The sequence below is a fragment of the Glossina fuscipes genome, unplaced genomic scaffold, assembly GCF_014805625.2.
Source record: "Glossina fuscipes isolate IAEA_lab_2018 unplaced genomic scaffold, Yale_Gfus_2 182, whole genome shotgun sequence".
Classification (NCBI taxonomy): domain Eukaryota; kingdom Metazoa; phylum Arthropoda; class Insecta; order Diptera; family Glossinidae; genus Glossina; species Glossina fuscipes.
The window spans coordinates 16,019-39,521 of record NW_023998525.1 but is presented as its reverse complement, the minus strand read 5'-3'; the positions used below and the strand labels follow the sequence as shown (position 1 = coordinate 39,521).

The 23,503-nt window shown below is 34.8% G+C and overlaps 1 protein-coding gene across 1 annotated transcript; it reads right to left on the bottom strand.

Moving 5' to 3' along the window:
• Window positions 1–19,759: 19,759 nt before the first annotated feature.
• On the bottom strand, window positions 19,760–20,267 carry LOC119641838 (ATP-dependent DNA helicase 2 subunit 1-like; the record flags this gene model as incomplete). The annotated part of the gene is given in 2 exon segments (XM_038040711.1): window positions 19,760–19,894; window positions 19,896–20,267. Coding segments are annotated over 2 exon segments (507 nt in total), but the record flags the coding sequence as incomplete, so codon positions are not given.
• Window positions 20,268–23,503: the final 3,236 nt, after the last annotated feature.

Genomic DNA, 23,503 nt, shown 5'->3' with positions numbered 1-23,503 from the left:
AAAGTCTATTTTGGACTGTTAGTCACAGAATTTTTCTGCTATTTGCTTAAAAATCAATATTCTTTCAAGGAATAAAAAAATACAAGTTTACGCTTACTTACAACTTTTCAAGATGAGTAGACATTAACACGAAATAGACACTAACAATCAGTGTTCGATAAAATGTTCTTGGTCCTTTCAAATGACTTTTTTAATAGAAAATATTTGATTTTATATCCATAACCGAAGGAAGAGGAGCACATCCATTTTGTCAAAACATTTGACACCAAGAGACCAAGAAGACACCATAAAAATACATATTCTTCATCACTATAAAAATCTAAACAGTTTGCCCCCCGTCTTTCTGTCTATGAGACGTTAACGTTTAAAAATATTTGTTAAATATTGATATAAGAAATAGAAGTACGAGGTTGTATACAGCGCAAAATGAAAAAAAAAAAAAATTCATTTGCTAAAGCATCAGAGACCCCATTAAGTATACATTGTAAAGGAAAATGTTAGCGTGCACAAATAATCTGCTTATTGGAAAGATTCCCTAGCTATCTTTCCAAAGTGTGATCAAGTGTTGTTGGCATATCTCCCTATGCTGCTCGGCTTCAGTGCGCCAAGTCGAGCTGTCTCTTAAAAATGCCAATTAAGCTCGACATGAGACAGTTCCAAACTAAATTTACAAGGCGGATAGAACGCCTTTCGTTATAACAGCGGGTTGATACGCTTTGATTTAACTGCATAAAAACAATTACTTTTTTCAGTTTTTACTCGGGTATTTATACATAAGTTGTAACGTCCGCGAACAAATTTAGGGAAGGGTGTCAGTCGGTCTATGTTTGCCGAAAATGTAGCAATAATGGCATCCTGTTATGCAAAATCGCGTGATTTTGCGGTTTGTTACTTTTTTTTTTGCACAATAGCGGCTAGCCGCTAAGTAGCCAACGCAAAAGAAAAAGAAAAGAAAGAGGAAAAATAATAAATCATGCAAAGAGATTAGGTTTAGGGTTTGATTGATTTGTTTGCTGGGGAGAGTCTGGTTTTGACAATGCAACAGAAAGGTTCTGAGTTATCTCGAAAAAATTTATGGTTAATAAAAAAGTCAAAACACCCGCATATGTTTCGTTATGTTGTGTCCGTAAAATACATCAACTTAAAGAAAAAAAGAGAAGACGAAAGAAAAAAATTAAATGTACTAAAACTAGGAAAAGAAAAAAAGTTGAATTAATTACGGTTCGAGCTAAAGTTTAGCTTAAACTTATTCTGTTCAATGAAAAGATCGATATTTACGAGTAACATAAATTTTTTTTTTGGATGTGTTAATAAGAACCGGTAAACGTAAAGGATATTACATGAACTCCTAAGGGATAAATAAAAGAAATTGTGTTTTGTTGTAAACGAAGAATTGGAAAAGTTTTAAAAGGAAATTGTAAGCAACTGAAAGAAAAAGAAATAAAGCCTGATAGTTAAACATACACAAATATTACTACGGATATGCACAAATTTTTATATAAATAATCGCGTTAAATGCTAAAAAGGTCGATAAGCAAAATTTATTCATAAAAAAAATTGTAAATAATACGGTGGTGACATATATCCTGAAACTGCGGAAAAAAAGGTGTTGTGAAAGTGCTCCCTTTCCCTTAGTTACCGAAAGGAACATACAGACATGCAGAGTCCAGTTTATTCAGTTGGACGATAGAACACGCCAACTCTTGCCATTAGAATGCGTGGACAGTAGCAGAAAAGAAAAAAAGGGAGAAAAAACGGCGAAGAGAACTATAAATCCCGTATGACTTTCAGTGACCTCTGCGTGTCCATGTTCGCGGTTGCCAGATGCTTTAACCAAAAAAAAAAAAGGAGAAAAAGAGAGAACAGGGGTAAGCGAAGAAAGAGAAAAAGCAAGGGAGAGTTCGGTACACTCTAACTTAGTTTCGTGAGTGATGAGACCTAAGAAAAAGTAGCTGCATGCACTAAAGAAAGCTTTTAAGAGACGAAGATTCAAAGTTTTGCTGCTGCTTTACTTTCCTTTTTTCTTTTGATCGCCTAAACGAAGAAAATAAACAAATGAAATTTAGCAAATATTAAAATTAACGCTTTGTAAGAAATATTAAAAAAATGGCTTGTGTAGATGTGTGTATGTAAATTCAAGTATTAGATGGCTTTTGTACCATTATTCAGCCGTCAAATGAATTACCTTGTACGCGATAAGAGAAATAGACAATACATATATATATATATAGACATTTAAATAAGTTAAATATGCATACACTTATGTACCACTAACAGCAGTAAGTGAATAAGCATTATCGAAAAACAAAACTGAAACTGAATTTTGTTTTTGGTTGTCTAAATAAATGAAAGAGGTTTTCTAAGCATCTAATGTTAAGAAATGTGTAAAAGTTGCTTGGAAAAATTGTCAAAATTTATAATAAATCGATAAACAGTGGAAATAAAATATTTGCAGTTTTTATTGCTACGGTTTGCTAGAAGTACTTATGAAAAAAAGGAAAACAAAGGTATTAGTAAAATTGCCTATGAAGTGTATCCAGAAATGAAGAAGGGGAAGATCTCAAAGAAATTAATTCGATTCCCAAGTTGCGAAAAATGTGAAAGTACGTGACGTTTGAGAAAAATTGTTAATGAATCAATTCTGGAGCAAACAAAAATAAAACTCGGTTTAACCAAAGAATAGTCTGCTTATGACCACCTCATTCGCCGTTGCTACCACTGAAGAAGGTGCTCATTGGAGGGAAGATAAGGAGGCGCAGCGGTTCTGTTCGGCTGGACAAAAAGCAACGACTTCGCCACTGGATCTGCTGCTTCAACTGCTGACAACGATCCTTTTTATTGTTCTGGTTTACATGTAAGCCGCAATGAGTGGCTAAGGCTGAATATACTACTGCTGTAGCAGGATTGTGATGAGGGGGTGCACGCGTGGGGGACTGTAGGGGGACATAGGGCAGATACAGACGGACTAACTCTGGACGAACGAACGACAGACTACCGACTCCAAGAACGGACTCACACCGTTTTTTTGTTTCTTTCTTTTCAAATTCTCTTAGTCTTTGGGTTCGAATTTTTATTTTTTTTTGTGTTTTTTCTTTGTCATGCGGCTCAGTAAGCTAGGTCCATGAATATAATCGCTCTACCAACAGACGGAGCTAGATACCGGTGTCAATGTTCTTATACGAAATTATGCTTACATCTACAAAAATGATAATTGTTTTGATGGGGGGCGCCTGGCATCGTATTACATTACGAAATGCAATACTCCCGCAGTTGAAGTGTGACATCATTTTTATTTTTCTTTTAGCAAAAGAATTATGCTGAATTCGCATAATTCTGTTACATTTCAAAGTGGATGCATATAACGATATGCGATCACACTACAGTAATTTAACGAAAAAAATGGAAGAAATAGTTTGCCCAATACTCTGATAAAGCGGTGAAGTAAGAATTCAATCAAATTCGGAATGCACCTAAGCATCTTAGTCTGCTTATCTGTCCGTCTAACCAAACTGTGTAATGTATGTGGTAAACATTCTCCCGTTAGCGAAAATATCGATTATAAATTTACAAAAGAACTTGGAAGTCACCTAAAAATTTTCAAAGCGTATGCCTACAATGTCAAAATGCTCATTTTCATCTGAATGGTTTACCATTGTGTAAAGCCAATCTTACAAATAACGAGAAAACTTTACATTACACAGAACTGACCATTTGTGCTTTTCGGACTGTTCGCTTGGTCGATGTTCATTTCTTCGTTAGAAAGACCGCGGAGGTTCCACGATTGTAAACAGTGGCCGTTACATAGATGGGACAGGAACGTTTATCGAAAACACATTTATCTCTAATAGAATGTGACCGTAATTCCAAATTTGACTGTAATTTAAACGATTTTGTTCTAACACGTTCGGCCCATTCCTTGTGGTATTGTTTGGAGGCGTTGATCTATAGCAATAAATGACATTCTGGTCAAGGTAACATTGTGACCACTCACTAGTCTTAGGACAAACCACTGTATTTTCTGTGCATACTTTTTATCACTTTGTTTCTTATCCCGTATTCCAACACCAGCACTACCAATAACAATCACAATTAAGCTTTTCGTCCGCAAATTTTCCTACAACACATGCTCGTTAAGCCACAAGAGCGACAATACTTAAGCGTTGGTACGTCTCTATGATGTTGCTCAGAATACGTTTGCTGGTGAACAAAGTGCTCTCGAATCCGTTTCTGTGAAAGCAAGCGATAGTGGTCATAACAATTTCATTGCATATATGTTTTCAAGTGAAGAAAAGAACAATTTGAATTTCTTCAATCCTTTCATTCCTGTTTTTCAAATCTCTCGTTTTCTCTTTCTTTATCTATCTCTCTCTTTCATTTAGGAGTTTATAGAATTTTAATCGCATGAAAATTTGTGCGTTAGCATAGGTTTTATCTCAAACATGTACCTCAACCATGTACCTCAAACAAATATATAAATTCTCTACTTGCCCGCATTCTTTAATAAGAGCGAGCGCTGACTTTGAGTGAAATTGAAAAGGAGAAAACAAACAAAAGTTAGTGGATATATTATATAAAAAATGCAAGAAAATGAATGTGTAGCCTGAAAGAATGTAGTGAAAATTTCCAAGAAAAAGCCAAACGAAAATAAAGGGGGAAGGATTTAAATACAATCAACAGCTATAGACAAGCTGGTGTATCTCTACAATTAAAGCACAATACCATTACAATGCAGTTAGTATAAAGATATAAGAGGCAGTAATAATAAAAAATATGCACAACTTCCAGTTATCGTTACGCCATAAACTACATAATTATCTTCATTAACTATAATGCTTACATCATAATTCGCAGCAGCACACAATCGGCAAGCCGTGTTCTTCATAGTACTTATTCCATGTATATGCCGTATATATTTAATTTGTTTCGCTTTTGTATTTAATATAATATGATTAATGATATGTATATATGCTCACTAATTGTTTAATCAAAACGGTAATCGGAACCAACTTAGGGGTCTTCCAATGCAAATCATTGGCCGGATCTGTTCATAAGATAAGTAAGTTTCTTCCGTCCTTTTGTTCCTATAAACCAAATCTAAATAAATGTAAGAAGCTTTCTTTCTCAAGAAGAAAGTCATTTATTACTCAGTACTTCATTGAATAGCATAAGTTGGAGGACGTCGATACGTTCACAGATTTAAGCGTTCTATTTGACCATAGATTACGTTTTAACTTGCATATTGAGCATAGCTAGGTCAGCGCTTCGTTTTACAAAGAGGTGGTCCAAAGAGCTTGATGATCCTTACATTACGAAAAAACTGTACATGTGTTTGGTTAGATCTATACTCGAGCATGCCTCTGTTGTGTGGTCTCCTTTGTATAGGTGCTATGTAGATTCAATTGAATCTGTTCAAAAGCAATTCTTGCTATTTGCCCTTAGGAATTTTGACTGGGATTCGATTGCCTCTCCCTCCTATGAAAATAAGTTGCTTCTGTTGTCCTTACCGTCTCTCGAGAGACGTAGATTTGTTCTTAGCGTTTCCTTCGTAATCAAATGGTGCTATTGACTCGCCCGCATTACTTGGTGAAATAAGCTTTAATGTTCTCAACCCCTTCTCTAGGCACTTTATCTTGGTTAAGCTTAGTCAACATAAATACTGAGAGTTGTTTGCAAGAACCCAAATGACGTCTATCACTTATTCTGGTTACCGGGCTCTTTAAAGTCCATTAAAGCAACATTGCTTAATACGCGTGATTTACCTATGTCGTACTTAAACTAGCTCTTAACCTTAAAAAACCGAAAATGAATTGTTGTTAACTATTATCGGTTGCCAAGCTTATGCATGTTTGCGAAGGCTTAGGGGTTCATTTGCAATTTGGTCCAGTGCCGGTTGTGGGTGTGGCTTTGTGGTAGTTATACTAAGTTTTAATACTAATTAATTTAAGATTTACTTTAAGAGTCAATTAAACGCGACCGTCAAAATTTTTAGTCGAGTTTCTTGTGGAATAAATAAATAAATAAGTCATGAATTTTAGAATTTTTTCGAGAACTTGGCAAACATTTGCGCTGACAGATAACATTATTATTTCTCTACATTTATTTATTCATGAATTTGAATTATTTTTTAATAAACACGAGTAATACATCTTTGATTCCAATAAAATTATATCAACATTCTTTGCATTTGGGGTCCCAGCCAATCGGTAATCCCAAAAAGAAAGTAGCCTCAACAAGTTCAATTAAATTCAACAAAAGAAAATTATAACTACTGAAAGAAAGAGGTAATTTAAGTGTAAAAGTGAAAATAGTATGAAAAAGTATTAAAATACAGTTGTAAAGATGGCTACCAAATACAGTTATTTAAGTGAACTAGTTACATTAAAAAGTTTGAAAGTGGTTAACGAATTTAATTCTGAGACAGACATTTCGATAATTGTTTATAATGATTATTAATTGCTTTGATGGTGAAGCCAACTAAAAATGGTTTCAACAAACAACAAAATAAAAACGCGTATAATTTATGTGAAGAACAAGAATTCAATTGAATCTACATAGCTCCTATATGAAGAAAACCACACAAAAGAGGCATACTCAAGTATAGGTCTAACCAAAGGCATGTACAGCCTTTTAGTAATGTAAGGATCATCTAGCGGTTTGGGCCACCTCTTTATAAAACCAAGCGCGGACCTAGCTTTGCTTAACGAGAGCTCAATATTCAAGTTAAAACGTAATCTATGGTCAAATAGAACGCCTGAATCTGTGAACCTATCGACGTCCTCCAACTTACGCGAATCAATGAAATACTGAGTAATAAATGACTTTCTTCTTGATAAAGAGAGCTTCTTACATATATTTAGATTTGGTTTCTGAAGATTCACAGAGCACCATGCAACCAAACTACTCAAGTCGCTTTGAAGGTGATGCGATTGCGCTTCTAGAGAGAAGGAAGAGAACAGTTTCACATCATCAGCGTACATTAAGGTCTGACTGGAGTTAACCACCGATGGGAGATCATTAATGTATAAACTAAATAAAATGGGACTTAAGTGGCTGCCTTGAGCTACGCCAGACGTCACGGAAATTCATCCGAGGTGATGAAGTTAAACAGAACCTTAAGATAGAAGGGGTAGCCAGAGGCTAGGGGTTTAAAGATAAGTAAGTTATGGTTAATCAAATCAAACGCTTTGCTTAAATCAATGTATATTACATGTGTGCGCGAGCCACTAGGAAAAGCCTTGAAAACATGACAAGTAAACTCTAGCAAATTGGTGACCGTAGATCGCCCTTTCCGAAAGCCATGGTGGGGTGGAGAAATATACCAATTAATGGCAAATGTCAAATGCTGAGTCACAATTCATTCAAGCAGGTTAGGCAAGGCACTCATCTTGGCTATGCCTCTGCAGTTCTCAAAAAGTTGTCTGCTTCCACTTTTGTGAATAAGGAATAAGGAAACTACTCTTCTTATGAATATGAAATTCTGTTTTCTTGCCCTTTCTTGCTGCGGATTTAAGAAATTGAATGTGATGTGAGCTAGCAGCAATTTTATTAAATTGAAAGAGTAACTGCGGAGCGGGTCTGCAACTGGCAGCAATTATGTTAAATGGGACGAAGTATGGAAAAAAATCGTAGCAGCTGGATATATGGTTCGATTGCTTTGAAAAATATCATCAACAATTAGATCCGGCGCATCACCAACTTGATAACGTAAAAGAATACAAATGTCCTTCATGCGAAAAAGTGTTGACTACCGTCCATCGACTGGAACAACAGTTAAGAAAGCGATCTTGCAGGCGATGATGAAGACGACACGAATGAAATTGGAATTTGGAGATAACGCGTAAACCGCAAATGCCATCTTGAAAATCTTCTTAAGCCCATTCGGAGCATTACACTGCGGTATGAAAATCCGGTTGTAAATAAACAAAGTAAAAAAACAATAATGTTGTTTTGTATATTCTACTGGAATAAATTTGAAAAACGCGAAAGGATGTAAAGGACTACAAAAATTATATTTTATTAAAATGAAGTTGTCTGCCTTCGTTTGTTCCTTAAGAATAAAAATTCATTTTTTTACTTCAAAATATACGCAAAAGGAATTTTTTATAGAATTTCATAGAATTATATTGTGGAGTTCAGCCATACAACACCCGGAACTTGGGGACGGTATTACACCCCTTCAATGTTTAACTGTAGCCTGAAGCTATCCCAACGAATATATGTGGATATTGTTAAAGTCATGGAAAGACTAATTGTTACCATAAATATCACCAAATATAAAAAAATTTATTTGTTAATGGTTACCTCCAGTATATCATCTATCGATAAAAATTTATTTTAAAACATTTTAAACGTTCCTTTTGCTTTATGTAACTGCGTCAGTGAAATTTAACTTGCTTTTGCATTCATTTGTTTTTCATATTTTTGTTGCTTCCAATCGAATGGATTTCTTTACTTTTACTTCTCAAGCCATATCTTGAGTCTTTTTTTTAAACAACGCTTTACTTCCATTTTTTAGTATGAAATTAACTTTTTCTTTTATTTTTTAGATGGATTGCTACCTCAAAAATTTGAACCCACAAGTCCTCAAGCTTTTCCATGCTTTCATGAAGGCTCGATTGAAACATCGTGAATAATGATCTTCTTTGCCCGTGCTACATCAACTCGAATAATAATGATTTTTGCTTTTCCCGAAATTTTAAAGACGAAAGCTATGATATATAATGAACAATCTTTATACTTGATTATTTTATTCGATCGAAATATGTTTAAAATAGAAAATTTAATAAAATATCACAAAAAATGTTTGAAATCCTGCGCGAAAAATGAACAATCGTCAGATCGACCATTTATGTTTCGAAGTAAACGAACCATACATTATTGAATTATTTCGTTACTGTTACTAAATTCAGACTCGATTTTTCAACGCAACAAGCGATTGTTAACAAATACGTACTAACTTTTTCAATTATTCCCAATTGTAAACAAATTAATTCCAGCTAAGTAATTTACTCAAATACTAAATTTCCTAAAGAAAGAAAAACCAAGTGCACACTCGCAGGTACGTCATGCAGCTGTAGGCCGATGAAAACGATTACCGGGAAAGCAGCCATGGATTAAATATAGAAACTATGAATTTATGTCTAACTGTGAATTTAAGAAGTCCTTTTAACTTGTGACTTTCTGATTCTCTGTATTTCTCTGCAACGTGAAAACGTTTCTCTTCTTATTAGCTTTCTATTGTTTTCTGCTATTGTAGGCGTCTACACATTATGGACAAGTTAAATAAATGCAAACCTTTTTGCTTTTATTATTTTTTATTTAATTTATTTATTTTTTATTTTAATCTAAAAGTACTAGCTAGGACTTAAAGCTAACGTTTTCTATACAATGTGAGAAACCTTTGCGCTGACCAATTGATGGTCAGCATTTTAATTATTTAATGAAACTGAAGAAAAATGCTGATTGTATGGTGTAATTGCACTTTTCATTAGAGTGATCTTTAATTTACATATTGTTTTTATTGCTCAGATGGACACATTTATGAACCATATTTCTTATAAGTCCACGTTTAACCTTTTCTAATTCTTTCAATTACACACACATGTATATATATATATATATATATATATATATATATGTATTTTCCTTCTCATTAAATAATTTTCGTATCAACTGGTAACAGTCAGAAACTATAAAGAATATTTTAACGACACAGCGATGATTGCAGCAGCTATACAAGCACAACACCGCCTGTTTTTCAGTTTTGTTACGGCAGCCAAAGAGATAACTTCATATTAAGGCAAGTGTTTATTTCGATCACGACTATTTGACTATATATTTGTGGAAGCGTTAAAATTTTGATTTTAATTGTCACTACTTTTTGCATTAATTATAGATGCTGGGAATAATTCGCAATTATTCGTCCTCACTTCAATTGCGGTTAATACGTAACTAATCCATTAATACGGTTCTTTGTCCAACTAATTTTCTTTTGTACTTGTTTACAAGAACAAAACGTTTCGCCTCTTCTTAATTATTTTTCTGATTACTAAGAAATATGTAAAACAGTTGTCTTTTACAACTCGTTGCACTCATATGTATTGTTACGGAAATCCCAAATCTAGTTCATTTCAGCTAAGTTACTTTCCCAAATAATAAATTGCTTAAAGAGAAAAGAAACGAAATGCACATTCGCGAGGTGTCATGCAGGTGCAGCGGAAAAGCAGACAGGTAAAAACCAAGTGCACATTTGCAGGCGCATCATGTAGCTGCAAGCCGATGAAAACGGTTGCCAGAAAAGCAGGTTAACGAATTAAAAATAAAGTCATAAAATTAGGTACTAGTAATATGATGGTAAAAATATGTATTAATAGAATATTTGTAAAAGGCAATAGAGCAGAAAAAGAATATTTCAGTTAAGCAGTGGAAAGTATTGCCAAAAATAAATTGTGAATAATCCTACATTTAAAGAAATATAATTGTAAATAAAAGAACTTTGAATTGTATTTTTTTGAACAAAATATCCACGATCCAGTGATAGGGACTGTATCTAAAAAAAAAGCGAATTTCATAACAGTATATTATACCGTGATATGTTTTGGATGGCATGATTGCCATGCGTAAATTATTTATACACAGCTGAGCCTGTACTTGGTGCCGCCTCTCTAGCCCAGCCACATGTACAAAAATAAATTCTAACAAATTTTTCCAGCTATCGGGATCACTAACAGCATGACGTCACATAGCAGTTCTACGGTCCTTCGGTGTTGTTCTTCTGTCCGTTAGTCTGTGTCTATTTAGCGGTCCGTTAAACCCCGTCCGTGGTTACATCCGTACACACACACACACTTTCACTTATCCCATCCTTGCAATAACTCCTCTCACGTACGTTCCAACGTTATCTTTTCAAGTAGAAATATATGTATAGTAATTGATCTAATTCTAAATAAAACGATACAAATAAGATGGCATTTCGCAGAAATTTTGCAGAGATGCAATTCGGTTCTTTTAGAGTGCAGCGTGTGACATGATTTTGGGTCATATACAAAATATTAAATTATGATTCTAAAATGGGTCATAAGCATTGTTGGGTTTTTGATGGGTTAAGTGTTAAGTATTAAGTTTGTTTAATAAGTGTATAATTTTGTTTCGTTTTGTTGAGGTAGCTTAGTGTAATTATATATAGTATAAATAATAGTCTTATAATTTAGTATTCCATTTTTTGATTACCACTAATATCTAATTTTACATTAGTATCATCTTTATCCATTGTTTTACATAGGTCTATGTATGATTTTTGAAGTTTATTACATTTATAAAATTGTTGGTAAATATAAGTATGATTGTACATAGTATTAAATTTATATATTATTCAGTGTTGAATAATATTGAGCGTGGTTTTGAATACATATATTGTTTACTATAGTAATACATATTTTTATTGTATATGACAGCAAATTTATCTAACGTGATGAAGTTAAACAGACCCCGGAATGATCTGTTCTACAGATAAGACCTTTCGCTAGGTAGAAAGGGACACCAGAGGCCTGGAGTTTGAAGATCAATAAATTATGGTTAACTAAGTCAAGCGCTTTGCTAAGATCAGTCAATATATACGACATCTGTGCGAGAGCCAGTAGGAAAGGCTTTGAAAATATGGCAAATAAACACTAAGATATTCGTAGATCTTCCTTTCCGAAAGCCATGGTGGAATGAAGAAATATAAAATAAAAAGCAAGACGCAGAGTACGATACACTCAAACAATTTAGGTAAGACACCCAACTTGGCTATCTCTCTGTAGTTCACAATGAGATGTTTATTTTCACATTTGTGAATTGAAATAAAGGAAATTACCCTTCCAACATAAAGGGAAAACATCTGACTTCAAGGGCGGTTTAAAAATCAGTGAAACAACACAACATGGCTCGACAGAGCATGTTTTAAGTATATATGATGGAATCCTATTAGGTCCAGGCGCAGAACTATATTTTAGAGACCTTAAACCATCTAAAACGTCGTATTCTGAAATGAGCATGTTAGGAATCACATCCTAACTATCTATAATCGATAGTTAACCGTTGATTCGGAATTACCAGTCGAAAGATTTCTTCGGAAGTATTCAGCGAAGAGATTCGAGGTTTCAATATCGTCAGAGTACTCAGAGCCATTGAAAGAAACGTTGAAAAGAAAAATGGAGATTTTTCTTTTGGAGTTGGCAAATTTAAATTTTAGGCGTTTCATTCGCCTAGTTAGGGACTTTCTCATGCCGACCACTACTGGCATTTGCAAAGAAATAGAAGATCTGGCGTTCTGAAGCCGAGCAGCTTAGGGTTACACACCAGCGATACATTTTGTCACCTATAAGAAAAGTCTCAAAGGGAACCTTCCCAACCATAAGGGCATATGACAATATAAAAGATATAATCCATCATCCGAGAATAGCAAAGGATAGCAACACTAGTATCAGCCATTTATTTTGACATTACAACTTATTGGAGAAAGTTGGTTTTGGTACGTTAGGGTAGTTTAAAGACCATCATGCCTGCAATAAAGGGAAATATAATTTGATGGATCATACAGATCCTCAGGTAAACGAATAGCCGGAGGGCGATTTGCAACTATCTCCGGGAAGTTGGCAAAGCAAAGATCGGTTGTATTGCAGTAAATTACGATCAAATAATTCATTGAAAAACACAATAGCTTTATCTGTAGGCACCATACAGCTAAAATTATCACTGTAACACTATGTAACTTCTCGAAAATTGAAGTCACCCACCGCTATAACTATGTCAGTAGGTTCCCACTTTTCTGCCACATCACAAACAGAAAAATCCGCATTTGGTGAAATGTAAAGCAAGTTACGTATAATTTTGTATTGGCAATTTTCACCCAAATGGCAATAACTTCAACGTCTGGAAGAGGAGTAAATTCAATTGAATAGAGCGGGACTGCAGCAGATAATGCAATTAAGACACAACCACCATTGTGATCTAATCAAGCCTTTTTGAAAACCTGGAAAGAATTGTGGAAACATTCCGCCGAATGTTAATTAGGCTTTAACCAAGTTTCAATGAAGGCCAAACAGGAAAAGTAAATTTTTGACTTTAGGCCACTAACATTTAGGTAAATAAAAGCTACTGGGGAAGAAACATTTAGTTTTTTGAGAGTGGAACGAATCAGTATTGCGGAGTCAATCCAGAGTAAGTACTTACTTAAGGTTCCAACCGGACACATTGGTCTGTCTAGTAAAATTTCCATATATAATACTTTAAAAGACGAGATAATTGTATGTTAAGATGGAGCCAATTTGTAAATGCTTACACGCTTTAAATTGACGAATGGAACTTTTGCAGCCAGATAAGTTTTCATGTTACTATACTACCAAAATTCTCTAGAGGAAGAGAGCTACCTATGGTCATAAATGCAGTTTTTCAACTCTTATTTTTGGGAAATGTTTATAATTATACTAACAAACATAAAATAATAAACGGAAACATATGTATGTGAAGAAAAGTGTAGTTTTGTTAAAAATTATCCAAGGTTATGTGATAATCGCTTTGTATTATGCTAATTAAAGATAAGAGAATAAAAGACAACAACAATAAATGCTTAAAAGATATTAATTAGAGCGAGTGGGAAGAGGTACCGTGACCATGGTCCTAGCCCTCCAGTTTCAGGATGTTTATAAATGCCGCCACTTTCTATGGGTCGTTGCATCATACCGTGTCCGCAGCAGGGCATTGACTGGGCAGGATTTCATCGCCACGTTCGAACCAATGTACGCGAGATGTCGAGTTTTGTTTAATTTTGTCGCCGTTTTCTGCTTTAACTTAGGCCACCAGGCCAAAGCAGCGTAGGTTAGCACGCGAAGGATTATGGTGGTATAAGACTAGTAGATCATCTTTAAAATTATACTTCATATTTTACCTTAAAGGGACTGGTAGGCAAAGACTACTCCGGTCGGTGTTTGCATTAGCCGTCTTAAATGAGGATACAAAGTTAAGCCTCTGTCAAAACAGGCACCCAAATATATTATCTCGTTTGAATAGTCGAGTCCTGTAAATGAACGTTGTCCAATGTTAATTTCCTCTCTTTCAAGAAACTAGGACCGTTTCTTGTGAATTAATGTGCAATCCTTTATCCTGGCACCATTTGTGGGTTATGCTTAAGGCCGTTTGCGTGCGTTCAGTAAGCGTTTGTTCATGGCGGCCCATTAAGTGCCAGGTCGCCTGCACAACCAGGAAAGCATGTCTCTATCAGGACGCGACCAGTTTCTTTATGACTTTTTGCGTAATCTGCTGCTAGGCTGCTTTAGGATGTATAATCCGTTACTGTCTTCAGCTAGGGCTGTTTGGAACCACACTGCTTCAATTAGACCATTTATGTTTTTACAGTGCTGCGTCCAGGGAGCCCGCCTCAACCGTGATGTGATGAGGACCTCCTTGTACTTGGCACGAACTTTTTAGGCCTGTTGAACAATTTCTTCTTCCCTAGTGAACTTTTTAGTCTTTAGAGCGCAGTTTTCATCGTAGGGTTTTGTAAGTTTAAACGGAGAGTGTGAGCTTCACGTTCAATGGCCTCCGCACTGCTGTGGAGGTACGGCGACATATTACTGTGTTCCGAAAGTAGAAAGCGATATGCTTCCCGATTCGTACGTTTGGTACTCCTGTAGGTTTGGCATGATATGAGATGATGATATGAGATATAGGAACTTAGGTAAGAGCTGCTGAGAGTAGAGTCTAACACCTCCTCCTGATTGCATTTCAGAACGTTGGTATCCTACTTCGGTTTAGAATAATAACATTATCTTCTGAATATCACCGTCGACCAGGCAGCTCAGTGTGAGGGACATCATCTCAGCTGTGGGTGTCTCTCCATCGCCCGATAGGTAGGCGGAGACTATGAGTGAGTGATTTCCCTTGGGAAAGAGCATCGCGACCCAAGCCGCAATAAATCCCCCTGTATGAACTCTGAAAGTGTAGAAAAGTTTACACCGTCTCTCATAAGCAAGACGACTCTGGGTTGCCCGTATTGGGTGCTATAAACCAACTTACGTTTCTTGTTGCGAAAGCCTTGTATCGCATTTATCCAAGGCTATGAGAGCTACGTCGATCCTTTCATTTGTGAAACTCCTGCTAAGAACTGAAGAAACGGCTTTAGCATGGTGGAGAGTCGCTTAGAAGAAGAACCTGACGTGCCTATTTGGCACCTCGGTGCCGGCGATTAATGGGCTTTCAGGACCCTAGAGGGCCTGAGCGTGCCTTGCACGTTCGAACGGAACCCTTTTTGTCGGCAAGGCCATTACCGTTGCCTGGACAGCGCTCGAAGAGCTTTTTATGTCGTCGATCGCGGCCTTCAGGCGATGTCCTGGTTCTGCGGTCTTAGCGCTAGATCTCAGTAAAGCTGAGCCGAAACCATAGCTGGCGGGGTGTCCACTTTTCTTCAGTACTGATGCTACGGACTCGTTCACTACCAGAGTGAGAAACGGTGTACTGCCTTTAGTGTTCCTCTACAGTACCTCCCAGAAGCCAGTATTTATTTCTTCGTTCCGGCCCTCCCAAAAGTTTAAAATATCTACTCAGGTGATATTTCAAACTTCGGGAAAAAAACCGGCAACTGTATGCCGTCGAGATAACAATTACTCAGCCACGGCTTCAGGAGCGGCATCTTCCCATGGTTTTATTGCTGTGCCCGTCCTCTTCAGTCTTCGTCTCTTTCCTGTTACAGGTAAGTACGAACCAGCCAGAGCCGACAGTGGCACCTCAGAAAGGGTGCAGCAAACGTACTGTGCATAACGGTCGGGTTATATGTTATGCTCGTGCAAGGCTCTAAGGCAGATGGATTCGACCTCGACCGTATTTAAGAGAGAAAAATAGATTAGAGAGGCCGTCGGACCCATCTACAGGGTTTTCCATATATAATCATGGGCAGAAGGATACCATTGGGAAGGCACGGTATAGGGTGGTTTTCGGCTTAACATCAGCCCATAAGTAAGTAAGTAAGTTTCGTCCGTCCATATTATTTTGGTTACTTATATGGTTTTAGTTTCTTTATCACACAAACAAAAATGTAAGGAGACAATTCTACAGTATATAAAATATCTGCCGAAGTGGGGCCCGAAAAAAAATAAATGTGAAGGCTACTACATTGAAATGGCGTAGAATTTTTATTTTTTTCATCGTAATAAAAGAAAAATTATTATTAACTCAAGAACATTTTAATAAAGTCCTATTTTTATTAGTACTGTTGCATTCCATGTCAATCCGTTAATTCGTCACACTTTCTGCCTGCTCTTACATCATCATCGTTTTTTTTGCTCTTTATGTCGCCATTCCGTTAGTTCGTTGTTGTGGTTGTCCGTGCGACAAGCCATTATCAAAATCCTTATTGGACAGTTACTCTTCACGCTTTTCGCTACCTTACCAAAACAGTAGCCTATTCTCATTGATTCATTATGCAAGTAAACAATAAAAGAATGGAATACATGTTGAAAGGATGAAGTTGTCTTAAACTCGGCTTCACTGTAGACCGCAGTTTAAATGTTTAACTGTTATCTGTCGTGTCGCACCAATAAAAAAAACAAATCTGACTTTTTCTCCTCTTTTTCCTCCCTGGACACCTGGACCATTTCATTTCAGTTTGTAATGTCAGTGGTAATAAAAATTGCTTATATTTATTTCGTCCAATTTTGTCCAATTTGATAAATTTTTACACATTACTCTTAGGTATGATAGGTATATGCTTTTAGTAAACAGATTTTCTTCACGGTTAAGTTTTACAACTTTTATGTAGTTTCAAAAACTTGTGATCCTTCAAGATTAGCTTTTAATTGTAATGCATTTTTTGTGTGGTAAGTATATAATTATGTAACCTTTAAAATTTATAGTCTTTTAATTTTCAATTTTTAAACTTTACTTTATTCAAGTTTCACCGTTAATTTCTAGAAAAAAAAAATCTAGAGCCACTTTTCTTTAAACCAGTATTTTTATATTTCTTCCGCCAAAAATTTTTTTTAGATTTATAATTAATAGCAATAAGTTATTAGAAAAAAATTGATATTTATTCATATATACATATATATATATATATATATATATATATATATATTTAAAAAAAATTAATTTTTTTTGTAAAAGGAAAATAACCACTTTATGTCTTTTGCACAAAAGGATAGATTTAAAAGCTGACGATTCGAAGATGTCTCGATCATCCAAATGACCAGTCATGAGCGACAAATTACTTATCTTGTTCTAAGCTGACAAGCTCCGCTTCTCTTCTCTCTTTTTTTTCTCTAGCTCTCAAAGATTTGTTGTTTTATAACACTGAAATGTCTTTTGCCTGTTAACGTGCCAATGCAATTATGCGAATTAATATTCGTGTGTTTGTACCATTTGCATAAACCATACATCCCAAATTATTCTAGTTGAATCATTTTCCCAAATAATAAATTCCTTAAATAGAAAAGAAGCCAAATGCACATTCGCAAGGCGTCATGCAGCTGCAGGCCGACGAAAACGGTTATCAGAAAAGCAGGTTAACGAATTAAAAATCAAGTCATGAAGTTAGGTACTAGTAATATGATGGTAAAAATATCTATTAATAGAATATTTGTGAAAGGCAATAGAGCAGAAAAAGAATATTTTAGTTAAGCAGTGGAAAGTATTGCCAAAAATAAATTGTAAATAATCCTACATTTAAAGAAATATAGTTGCAAATAAAATAACTTTGAAGTGTATTTCTCTTGAACAAAATATCCGCGATCCAGTGATACGGACTGCATCTTAGAAAGAGGCGAATTCGATAACAATACATTTCTTCCCATTGCACGCACAGACTTTTCCTTTTTTTTATTTTTCTCTCCTCTTACTTTAGGTATAAGAAATTCTTAGCCTACCACTTAAGTAAAAGTGAACGTTACAAGGTTCAATTGGTATACAGACCGCACTACACAGACAATATGTTACTAGATAGGACAAATAGGACGTCTCCAACAAAATCTTAGTGACACGCATCGCATTATTTGATGCGCATTATAAGAAACATCGAAGAAACGAGTGATTATAAACTAAAAACTTAACTCACAGAACAATCTGTTGTTGAATTTGTGGTCGCAGATGGGGAGGCCTTTTCTTCGTTTGGTTCTTACCTGATAAGCGGACAAGCGTTTTTTTCTTGCAGATGTTGAAAATTTCAGTCGATATATTGAGTGTTGAATTTATTTTAATTGCCAACGTTAGTAAATTAATTTGACTATATATTTGGTGTTAGAATTAACGTTTAAGAGATTTGATTGTGCGATGAATTTTGGTAATAAAAGTAAAAGCCTTTTTTTCCTAACGCGTTTTTTTTTAAACTTAATACATGTGCCTTTTGATACGTGCATTTAAACATGTATATGCATTTAAACATGTATATATGAGCGTAACTTCCAAATATGTATCCAGAAGCAATATTACATTTAATTCAAACTAATAAAGAAAACATTAATAAAATTCTGGAGAAAGCTGTCTAAAAAATATGGTAGTGAGAACTACAAATTTTTGCCAAAACTGGGGAGAAACGTAGCAGGTCGTACGCAAGCATATGCATTTTTCCTAACAAGTGCGTGTGCTTTATAAAGAAAAGCAAATGATCATTTGCTTAATAAAAAAAAAGATTGGTACAAAGTCTTGGTACTTCGTGTTGCACGCGGTTTGACAATTTTGGAAACAAGTCGCTTTATGATTTTAAACAAGTTGAAAATTCAATGCTGCCATTTGATGGTTCAAATAAATTCTAAGCAAACAGACTCACAAAGGGAAGAATTCGATTAAATTGAACGATATTTTATGAAATTTAAGTAAACAATGCAAAATAGAAGAAGAGTCTACGATTTGCAAACATAATTAGGATTAACAAGGATTCAAATGCAAATGATTTATAAAAAAAAAATATGAAAAATAAATTTATCATTTAAAAATAAATTATTGACACGGAAAGAAAAATTAGAAAGAAACGAAATGTAAAGAAATTGCTTTCTATGTGGAAAAGTAAAAGAGCATAAAAGAGAAATAAACGGAACAATACACGTAATATTTGTAAAAGATGATTACATCAATATGTATGTATGCGCATACCATACGGTTAGAGCCGATCCGCACGCAATGTATGAAGTGGAATAAAAACAAGTACAAGATTATCGAATGCATTATTCCAAATGGAACATAGTTGTATCCTACACGACCTGCGATAGGGGTACATTAAGCGTGTGCGGATGTTGGAGTTGAGATTCATTTTACTTTATACCAATCAATTTGAAATTTATTTTTGAATCGATTTAAATGCACCTCTCCGTCTGATGACCGCCCGACCATTTATGTCTTCAACTTATAGAGAGCAATAGCCAATGCATTTTGCTTAAGTTTAATAAACCGACGTGTCCAGGGCCAAATTCTGTTAAAAATCGATTTGATTGTGCCCTTTTTAAAACAACTCCCATGCAAATATTTGTGTTGAAAAAGTTGGAATAATGGAAATATTTTTAATTTTCTGTTCAATAATGTTTCGGCAAAATAAACCTGCCTGGAAACTACAGCAATGAATAGCTAATGACGAGTTACTGGCTGCTCTTTTCTTAGCCGGTTCTGCATCCTAACCGAATATTTCTTCGAATTCCAAAAACAATTTAGCAGTAATAGTACCTTGTGATTGAGGATCAGGAAAATATTGCGAACCTATCGTTTCAAATTTTTAATCAAATGCCAATGCGAACAATTTACTTTACAGATGATCCATTTTAGGGTCACTCAACAGACTCGGATGGTATATCAAGCGTAATTTACGAACTAGTTTCTCACAGACTACTACTACTCCTACGTCGCTGGCATGATTTTCCAATGAATTCTAGTCCTTAAAAATCCACGTGGCTTACATAGTAATTGTAAGGTAAACAAACATTTTTGAAGCTATCATTCGCCAGTAAGGAATGATAAGAATCCACCGTTGCATTCTCGCGAGAGACGGGAATCAGAGCAACATAATGAAGCATAGATTTACTTTTGCTAGTTAATAAACATACGGTGACTTTATCGAAGTCGCGACAACGTTCCCATAATGCCCGAAAGAGTCTTTTTGATCCCAAAATATGGCGGTCATGCGGATATATAAAATTGCATGGTTTGCAGCAAACAATTTTTGTGAATTCACTTTTTGATTGAAAACCCAAAAGCATTATGCCAGGAACGTGCAAGTTACGTACTCGATTAACTTGTTCGTAACTTATGATCGCCTAAACATAACTCATAACAAGCATTGATTACATTAACTGTCGGCGGATCTCACAGCTCATTAGTTTTCAAATCGATCTTACGTACAGCCTTAAGACCTTATTATTAAGGCTTCTTGGACAATATAAGTAGCCTTTAAGTTATCCCCATCATGTTTGAAATTAGATATTGAGATTTGGTAGTCCGAATTCCGAGAAGACATTTCAAGATATTTGTTTTTAATATTTAAAAAATAACAATTGGAAGTTTTTTTCCCAAATAATTCAATATTTTCTTCGTAAAACGTTAAGATCTTGTAAAAACAGTTGAAAAAAACAAAAAAGGGATGTTGAAGCTGAATTGTTCATGTTTTACGTTATTACTGGTGTTTTTTTTATAGACGAATAACGACAAAACCAGAGGAATTTGATATGCAGACCTCGCGTTGATTTATTATTGATTTATTGATGATTCAATGGTGTTTGATTTCTCTTGTAGCAGTTTTTTAAGTTATAATAATCCACTCAGTACTGTCCATTTTGGGGTTTAGTCCAGAAGATTAATGTCCTTGATATCCCCCTTTGGGTGTACAGGGATGGATTATTGATTTATAGATTGATAAAATTGATTGATTGTGCCAAGTTGGGTACTGCTTGAAAATAAATTACAATATTTTATTGAAGGTTAGTTGATCCAGGTTTGCTCAGATAGAAATCGAACAATAATATGAAGAAAACGAGAACCACCAGGCCAGAGTAAGAGTGAATTTTACAATTTTACCTTGCGCACAAAATTTTCTCTTCAATGCTTACTATAATTATAAACATAATTAAGAATTTTGTAGTGTTTTGTTATTCTTGTACACATTTAAATAGTTATTAGAAGGAAACTTTTAACTTAATTCATTTCTTCGATTTAAGCCTTATTACTAGTTCGTTTTTTCGTAGGCGTTCACTGATTATTAATTTGAGCTAAGTTTTTTCTTAATTGTGGTTTGTCAACACTTTCACTTTCTTCATGTATCACTTCATAATAATCGAGAGTTTTTATTACATTTTATAATATTTTTGCATTGAAACTGCAATTTAAGTAAACACAAAAAACTTACCGGGAAAAGCGAGAAGAAAACTTTCATAGAAGAGGCGCATAAAAAAAAAGTAAAGGAAGCTATTAGAATACAGTTCTGAATCCTGGCTCGTATAGCACTTCCTTTCTTAGGAAATTGCGTACGCATTAAACATCACTCACATAGCAGTTTGAAATCATTGAATAGGGCAGTCTAGAAAAAGAAGCGGAAAAACCGCTTCTAATAATGCATTGTTTTTATTACAACACGAATCTAAATGTAGATGTAAATTCGGGGTCATCCGTACTAAATCTTGGGCCGATGGAGGCCATAGAGTGCCCCAAGGCTTAAGATCAGATGGTCCAAAATTTATAAATTTACAAAAATAATAAAAAAATTTACAAATTTTCAAAAATTAATAAATTGATAAATAAAATAAGCATATTAGGTAGAGGTACATATAATAACCTACAAGTTTTTTTTTAATAATAAAAAATTTCTTTATATAAGAATTATCATTGAGATTTGTCAAAGCATTTAGGGATCATAGAATTTAGAGTTATTCGATTCTTCAAAATAAACGATAAAATGAAAGCAAATTATACTAGCTACATATATACCTGCTATTTGTTTTTCTTCGTACGTACACACTTATATGCATGCTATAGCCCATATTCACTTAAAACCACATAATTGTATAAGTGTCTGCTTTGCAAACGTTTGAGAGATTGCGACATTACATCAAGAAACTATTAACAGAATCCGCGCCCATAGAAATGGTAAGAATGAAAGAGAAAACTTGCAAATGACTGCTAATTAACAGCATTATTACTTTTATTGATAACAAATACAAAAAAGTCCCTTAGATTTTCCTAGTGTCAATCTAGGACAAAATGTTGGAGCATCTATGTGTTTATATTATTGAAAAAGCTACTGGCCGTATACGGTATCATCTTTTTTTGGCATATTTATGAGAAAAAAGTTCACCGTCATTGCAAGACACAGCCTTCTAAACCCGCTTTGCATGTATAAAAAGCTTTTATCGCGGTTAACGCGAAAACCATTCGGTTATGATTTTGAGGAAAGAAAGGCAAGAACAATACTAATGCAGATGCTTCATCTCGCCGTGAGCTATATTCGGGCGTTTTGAAAAAAATGAAACAATTAATACAAGTGCAAAAAAATGGTGCAGTTCACCAGAAGAATACTGACCATCTTCGCCTGTGGGGATGAGTGTATTGGGTTGGTGCATAATTATCAGGCGTTTGACGTGCTATATTTTAATAAAAATTTAACATTTTATAAATTTATGAATGAAAATATCCTTCTAGTTTTAGGCTGTAAATATGCGTATCTGTAATCATACTCATATTCGCTATATTGTACTGTATTACTTTGAGAAAGGATGGAAAGAAGTGCAATCATTTCGCGATCTCAACGAATTTTTTGACGAGCGAACATAACTGTATAATAATTATAATAGAGTTTATGAAAACTCCAAGAGAATCGATGACAATGTAATCAGATACAAACTCATAAAACGACGCCATAATCCACTACGATCACGCCATCCCGGTATACGAAAAACTAAAACGCAATCAACGAGTTTTGCCAAAGAAACAGAATTATGAAAAACACTTTCAAAGAGCGAACACATCTTCAAAACATTTTGAAATTGTTTCGATTTACACTCTAGAACAACTTAAACTGTCAGATCGGTGTAGATGCATACATGTGGCCTTTCAAAACGAATACCATACCCTTTAGAAACTAAAAAAGGTAAATCAATAGCAAAACCACTAGTAGAATGACTTCTACTAGATCAAGGTCTTTTCAGAATATTGAAATAAGACAACGGAAGTGAATTCAACAACATACTCACGAAAGAAATTTGCAAACTGTTCATTCGGGGTGAAGATTCTCAACTCGTTACCATCGTAAAAGATTAGAAAGTGTAGAACGCAGTCACATACTGCTTAATGAACATTTCCTGTCGTTTGTAGAAAAAAACGAATGGAAAAATATAGGCCGGTACATACGCAAAAATTTTCTTTTCCAAACAAATTATTTGTTTTCAAGTGCAAACACAGCGAGAACACATTGGTAAGATAGGTTATGTCTGTGGAGACGATGTCATCATCTTTGAGAAGAGTGAAGAAACACTTTACATAAACGAAATAACGAATATATTTT